General features: G+C 30.9%; 1 protein-coding gene across 4 annotated transcripts in view; it reads left to right on the top strand.

The window, feature by feature from the left end:
* The first annotated feature begins 283 nt into the window (after nucleotides 1-283).
* LOC148616446 (neural cell adhesion molecule 1-like) overlaps nucleotides 284-8,233 on the top strand; it is a 107,424-nt gene continuing 99,474 nt past the window's right edge. For all 4 annotated transcript variants that reach the window (XM_088583494.1, XM_088583493.1, XM_088583492.1 and 1 more), the window contains exon 1: nucleotides 284-401. In XM_088583494.1, the coding sequence (XP_088439620.1) occupies nucleotides 356-401 (46 nt within the window). In that variant the 5' untranslated portion in view covers nucleotides 284-355. The remainder of the gene's footprint in view (nucleotides 402-8,233) is intronic.

Genomic DNA, 8,233 nt, shown 5'->3' with positions numbered 1-8,233 from the left:
GAAGTTACATAAATTCAATGAACAATGTACATGTATATATATATATGAATATACGAGCCTTGGCCTAAATGAACTTCATTTTCCCAATTGATTGTTGTAAACTCTTTGCAAGTCCAACTGTTTGTGTTTTCCCCGTTTTTCAAGGTACCATGCAGTATTTGACGCTATAGACTAACAGATATACATATATAAATTAATTTGAGATAAAATGGTAAAAAATGATAAAAATCTTTGATCAAAGATAAAATCGTAACGATTAAGATCTTAAAAACGTTTGCTTTCCAGTGAACATTAAGTTACTAAATTTAGAACGTTTTAAATCAGGAAGTGTATCTACGTTTTCTTTACTTAAAGAATGGCAACTCTATTACATCAGGAATTATTTGTTATATCACAACTCTGTAAGTAATATATATAGTACTTTTTTCTTTGTTAACATCAGACATGTTATCAATTTAATGCAACTACTGTTTTATTGGCATGACAATAATAATATTTAAGTAAATCATATCAAATGATGCACCCTCTGTATGGTGTGACAATTGCATGTTTGATCAAAGTTTGATGTGGAATTGTTTTTTACAACTATTGATTTAGCCTGGCTTGACTTAAAAAGGAAGTTGATATTTAGTTACCCTTATCCATAATACAATATGCAGGAAGAAAATTGAAAGGACTACGCATTTAATTGTGGTCTATAAGTCATATTTAAATGGAAGAATCAGGGTTAAAATTAGGATAAAGCTTGTACATTGGCTGAAATGCATCCCCACATATCATCTCCAATATAATTTTCAGATTAGTTTTTATCTTTGGAATGTATTGTTTTGTTTTCCACACGAATCTTGCATGGTTTCCTTGCAAATTTGATTACTCTTTCAAATGAATAATTACTTAAATCAAAGTGCTGATGCACCGCGTCAAGAAAGACCTTAAAGTAATCAAAATTTGTAACCAAATTGTAAGCTAAATAAACCGATCAAAACTTAGTCCTTTTAAAGAATATCCATTTGTTTTAACGCAGTGGATATTTATACAGTCCGTTTATCAGTATATATTTTTGGATCTTCTTATGATCTTTTGTATTATTGCTTTTGGTATTCCTGACTGTACACGTACGTTGATGTCCTCAAATTTCCTTACACTTGAATCACCATTTTTTACAAAATATGAATTCCACTGAGAATTACTGACCATCAATATTCGATGAATTTTCAAAGTAAAAATGGATCCGCACCCTGAAATTTCGGTTTGGAGATGCATGTAGTAGAAATGAATCCTACAGACTGGAGGAAGTTGAACAAAGGCCTAATCTGAAGGGAGAAATGAGCAAAAAACTTTTCCTTGTTTGTGCTCACTTTGATGTAGATTTTTTTGTAATAAATTTAAACTAAAATTTGTCCTTATCATTGTTGTCAAAATTAGGCTTTGGGTTTAACTCGTCAAAATTGTGCACGTATTTACAATAAATGATTACCTTTCTCTAGGAATTTTTCAGTTCAAACAAGGATAAAAACTCTTGTAAAGCCTACTATGCAGTTTAAAGATCATTAAATTAAAAACAACTTTGTAGCTCATAGATTTGAGCAATTAAGTTGAAAAGTGAATGGTATAGAGATTACTAGTAGGAGATACATTCCTGATACGGCCAAAATGCACTGAACATACACTGAATTTACTGAACATAAAATATCATAATTCAGTGCAAATTCAGTGCGTTTTGCCCGGGCTGTGTTCACTGTATTAAGTATACCGTTCAGTGTGTTCAGTAGTCCGCTTCAAAGTAAATTCAGTATGTTCAGTAGCTGTTCAGTAATGTTGAGTGATTGAGTTCAGTACGAAATAAGAGCCTGTTCAGTGTGATTCAGTATAAGATAATAATAGCTTTGTTATCTCCCTTTGACCTCCAATTAAATAGTACATAATGTACATGCATGCAAAGTTACATATGCCAGGTACGTGCTTGTGCTTGTATGTTTTTGTTTTTATTTTACTTTATTTCATTTTATTTTATTTTATTTTATTTATGAATTTTTAATTCTGTCTATTTTTGTTTTTGTTTATATATAATTTAATTGTAATGCTAAATAATCTTTAAAGTATTCCGCAAACAGTCATTTAAGATATAAGTGATTTATATTAAATACAAGATCATGGTTTCGATTTATTTCAAACGTTAAATAGACGTATTAAATAGTAACTGTAGATGTACATGTATTGTTTCCGAAATGTCCGAATTCAATTTTATAATGTCATTTTATTTTGCGTTCTGAATTTATGGGGTCACGTCGATTTTGATTTTAACATGTGACTGCCGAACCGTGCAAAGATAAAAGAAGCCGGCCACTCTACCAATAATAAAGCATTACAGGTCCTTTTAATAATATCACCAGATCTGCAATACAAAGGTTACAATATAATTAAGATTAATAAGTTATAATCCTGTGTTGAGCCAACTTTAATTTAAAATGATTTTTTAATGACTTTTTTTTTAATTTGAGTTTCTGTTTGGGGTTCTCCGAGGAACTCTGCCGCCCTTTATATTTATCAAATAAGTATATTTTGGTTTAAGTGTTCAGAACTGGTTCTATAAAGTGTATATTTAGAATACTAATTGTGATTATTCAATTTTGTTCAAATATTTACAAATGTAGCTCTAGATAGACCTACTTTAATTAGAATGCATGATAGTAATAATTTTAACCCAACGCAATTAGCTATGCAAAAATGATTAAACCATTTTTGTGTGTATTGCACTGTTTAATATCCCAAGATAATCGTCTATTGCTCATGGACATTATTTCATATTTCATTTTTTATAGACAAAAAATATTTGTATATATATATATATATATCTGTATATAGACAAAAATATACAGGCGCGGATCCAAAGTCGGGCGTGCGTCCTCTCCCCTAATAAAAAATATTTTTATTTGTATAAAACTTGATTTTTCACAAACGTTACCCACTGAATTTTCTTTAATTCTATTTAGGGACCCCCCCCCAACTTGATATTCTGTATCTGTCCCTGATATACATGTATATTTTAAGACTTTATGGTATATTGTGATATTTCCGGGTACGTCTAAACACCCCAAAGTAGCACTAAGGCCAATTAAATGACATCTTTCCGAAGTAAAAGTACTACCATTGGAAAATTTATTTAAAAATTCATCTATTGTACTGAATTCAATATAACAATAGTCAGTGAATCATTCACTGTTTATTCTTTTGTGCAATTTCTCCGGCACGTGCCGGCAATCATATGAGTGACCGACCGTGACCATGGCTCTTTGATGCCCATTGATCGTTAATTAAAGTCAATGATGCGTACACTTTGGTGGTTTCTTTATTATTTAAAGTTAAGAATATAATAGATGGAAAATGTTTTAAATGCTTAGTAAAGCCTTTCAAAATTAACTCAGTTTCAGTAATCAAAGTTAATGCATATAAAATGCCAAAAAAATTAGAAACGATGTCTTTTCTTATCAATATAATTTGATATACATGCATCACAGTGTTGTTAGTTTTACTTTGAAAACTGCAAGGTGGAGACTTTGACTTTCGTTTAGTTACGAAAGCTTCTTGTCTAGACTAGTCATTTTCTATTACTAATTAATTCTGTTTCATTCTAATATCCGTAATTAATGTTATCAGGAACATATAGTTTGGACAAGATATTTTCCCGATATTTTCATTTTTATTTTTTTCCATTGAATGGATCGAATAAATCTTAGTTCTGGATTCATAAATTTTTCGTACTGCATGATTTTATATTCTTAGCAAGCAGAATAGTCCATTTTCTTTGTCCTCTGATTATATGATATTGTTCACTTTCATCGATTCCCTATTGTCCAATAATCGCAATTCCATCACTTGTACGATCTGCTCTACATAACATTGTAAGAGTCTCGTTTACAGACATAAAAAAATCCTGTTTGGAACGAGAAACTATTTGCTTCTATCTGCTTCACTAATGCTAACTCATTCCCTTCTGTCAGGCGGTACCTATTATTTGTAATCTGTACGCAAGAAGTATTGAACCAGTATTATTTTAAGAGATATGCTGTTACGTATCAGAGCTGGTTTTCAATATCTACCGAGGAGAAAGAAATTCTGTATTAGAGACTTTTATTATATAAAAAGAATTTCTTCTAATGATGTTCGTTCAAAATGTTGAAAACATGTAGTGCCAACATACCAGAGACCTGGTGAATGCAGGGAATATGATGCATTTTGAGTATAAATCCATCTTATCTCTCTCCAAAACAAACAAAAAAGTTACTATTAAACCTTTTTCTATTATGAATCACTATTGCTGAGTGTTTTATACCTCTCAGCCTTCAATGATGTATGTGCATTGCTTTTTTCTGCATGATTGTTTTACAAATATTTATAAGATTATAATACAAGTAACTGTTATGTTCCGCAAATATATAAGTGCTAAGAAATAAGGCTTCATGTTTTTATAGTTTTTTTTATTAAGAGATGTTGACATACATGTACCAGCACTTGAGAACAGTGTCTAATATATGCAAAATGTTACAATGTTAATTCATTAAAATATACATATATTTTAACTCTATGATACGGAGAAACCTCCACTTGTTGGGAATTATTGTTATATGTACATATAATTTCGTGCAAATCAGGCAAAAATAAAGGTTGGATGGTTATAACAGTCCCAGATTCCTACTGGGTTTTAAAACACCTGTTCAATATTCCCCCAGTGATCAATACTGGTCGACTGAAAATTTGCAAACAATATTCCTGTTATTATTCATAGTTTTTGTCATACATTTATAAACGTTTATTTAGTATATATCTACTATATTTCCAGTATTCTTAGATTTTTTTCTTTTAATACCTCTATCAACTGTATTAATTAAAAAAAGCATTTCTTTCTCTCAAATATTTCAAATTTATCTGAAATAACATAACAAACTTTACAAAAAATATACATGTATTTCATGAGCACATCTTTGTTTCACTAACTATTTATTACAAGTAACAAACATGTAATGATGTTGAGTGATGATGAGTTGAAAACAATAAATTTAAGTCATTTTATTTACCAGACAAAAACTTTTTAAATAAAGAAAATGGAAAAAATTGATAAGGATATTGCTTTAGGACTTCCTCAATGTATGATTTTAGCTACCTGCTGATTTATAATGATGTTCGGACCCCCATTTCAAAATCACTGAATGTTGATTTATCTATGAGCAATTAATGTCACATTGTAGAGTAGAAAACAAATTAGATACATTTATTACTATATTACAAATATCATAATTTCATGTACGAAATCTTTAATTGATACTGTACTGCATATGCCAGTAACCATAGTTAGAGAATATGCACATGTGTTTTTGTAGTGTTCAGTGTAAATTTCTTGTTCACAGACATACAAATGTAAAATGCAAATTTTATCTAGGAAATATGACTACACTGTTCAACACTAGCAAAATAAAAACAGTATTCCTATCACAAGTTTTGAAAATTTTAAATAACTGTGTATATGCAAAGTATATGAATAAATAATGGATGCCTTTAACACTTACCTAGTACATTGTACATGTAAGAATGTCCAGAAAAATCAGCTCTTCGAAAAGGTCTACTTTTGGTAGTCTAGATAATTCCAACAAATTTTCAATGCACTTTAATGGACACAGAATTTATAGCATAACTGTGTCTTTCTTGTGTCATGAAAATCCTGTTTCTTACTTGATGATCTGCATTCTAAATAAATATATCCGGTATATCTTGACAATGTATTGAAAAAGAACCATATTGATAATCAGTTGTGACTTATATGGATTTAATACACATGTACATTGTGTTACTATTTCTTTAAATTCCATGCTGAATAGTACATGCCAAAATCTGTATCACATGCAGTATCAACAGGAGACTCCTATATCAACTCAAGGGCCACTGGCCCGCGGGGTGATATACGTCGAGAGTTGATACTGCAAACAGATTTTCATGTCATGTCCATTTTTCTTATATTTTATCTATACAAAATGTACTTCAATTGTGTTTTTGCAAGGTGTGATATATGATATGCAATATATGTCTATGGGTGTGATATAGGGTATGCCATATAGGTCTATGGGTGTGATATACAGTATGTGATATAGTTCTAGACGTGTGATATAAGGCATGCAATATATGTCTGTGGGTGTGATATATAGGGTACTTGAAATGTGTTTAGGGGTGTGATATACGTTATGCAATATACTGGTAGGTTTAGGGTGTGCGATATAAGTCTAGGGGTGTGATATACAGTATGAGATACATGTATGTCTATGGGTGTCATATACAGTATGAGATACATGTGTGTCTATGGGTGTCATATACAGTATGTGATACAGGTCTAGGGGTGTGATATAGGGTATGCGATATAGGTCTGTGGGCATGATAAAGGGTATGGGATAAAAGTCTATGGTCGGTGTGGAAGTTTGTATTTTAGGAACATGTACAAGTGTATGTGTAATGTCATAACTCATGTATCCACTCGCGTCCTAAGGACATTACTTTATTTCACTGGATACCCCTTCTTTTTGATAGTTCAAGATTACCTACTGAATGTGATGAATATGCCACATTACCTCCTTTCCTCCTTACCGTTGAAACAGAGACATTGTTTATATCTCTGTTTTGAAATGATTATAATTTAACAATTCCGTTTATTTCTGTTATAAATACTTCATTGTGTGCTACATGTATGTACCTGTATGTTTACCATTTTTTTTATTCATGTACACCTACATGTTGTAATTAACATGTATTTACACAGTGGTTGCATTTTATGTACGGAAGTTAAATTCCAGGGATCAAATTAATCACACGTGCAATTTTCCAATAAAAAGGAGGGATGTCAACCCTATGCACCCTCCCCTGGATCCGCCACTGTAATCTATACTTACTACACAAAAAGTGTACATTGCAGCTCCGTAAATCCGTCATTAGAAGCTCTCGACATCTTCATTTAAACGGTCAGATCGAGAGGAAAAAAAATGTCAAATTTGAGCTTTTCTCCCTGCGATTGCGAATGTTCGTGCCAATTTGACAAAATAGTCCAGCTCTCTGCAGTCAAAACAACACAGAAAATGTCACCGATTTTATGAAAATCATAATTTGCAATATTTGTCCTCGGAAATATAAACATTATATAAAGGGAAAGCAGATATAATGTTATACTTATTTGTTATAAAATTTGTACTAATATTATGACTACCGTTGTTAAGTTAAAACAAAATATATATATATATATATATCTATTTATCTGCAAATCTAAGAAAAGGAGTAGACATTTATTTTAATACTTTACAAAAACTATCCAAAATATTGTTTTTTTTTTACATTGTTGTATATCAATATCTGCATTTGTTGATTGAGTGTATGTTGTCCATATCTAATGTATATCCCGAAAACAAATGTCAAACAAATTTCGAATAACATCTTATAATATACGAAATTTGTTTGACATACAGTTTGATATTTAAATCCATTCTATATTCAATATAATGCCAAGCGAATATCGAACTTACAAAAATACTAATTTGATATTCAATTTTATAATCAAATCCGTCCCATATAAAATATACTAACCTGAAATGAAATTAAACAGAATATCGAACAGAAAAAATACCAGTTTAAACTTTTAGTTTCATACTCAGATCCGTTATATATTCAATGTATTACCCGAAAAAGTAATGCCAAACGAATATCGAATGAAAAACATCTAGTTTGATATAAAAATTCGTTCCATATTTTATATATATTCCGGATACAAATGACAAAGATACTTAACTTATCAAATACCAGTTTGATATTCAATTTGATAATCAAATCCGTTCTATATAAAATATATAAGCCGAAAACAAATTTAAAACGAATATAACCCCTCCCCAACACCCAAATAAAAAAGCCTGTTTGATATTCAATAAGTTCAGTAAAGTACTCGGGAACGAATATCGAACATAATAAATTCCTCTTTTGATCGTTATGGTGTATCCATCTGCACCATGAACACTTATTTGTTCAACATGTCATAGTTTTCCTTTCCTCTTTCGTCTACCACGGACTTGACTTTTTATGAGCAATTCACCGGGTATTTCTAGAAAGGCAGAGGACGCTTACTCACCGGTACTCCTGGTCCATGCTCCCAGTTTTAGCGGAGTCCGAGTTGCTCATTTACTTTTGTTACTTTGTATTTATTATTTTG

Source organism: Perna viridis, chromosome 5 (assembly GCF_037379345.1).
Source record: "Perna viridis isolate PV_CMFRI_1.1 ecotype Kerala chromosome 5, ASM3737934v1, whole genome shotgun sequence".
In the NCBI taxonomy this organism is placed as follows: domain Eukaryota; kingdom Metazoa; phylum Mollusca; class Bivalvia; order Mytilida; family Mytilidae; genus Perna; species Perna viridis.
Note: the sequence above shows the minus strand (reverse complement) of the source record. Positions and strands in the feature narration are given on the sequence as shown.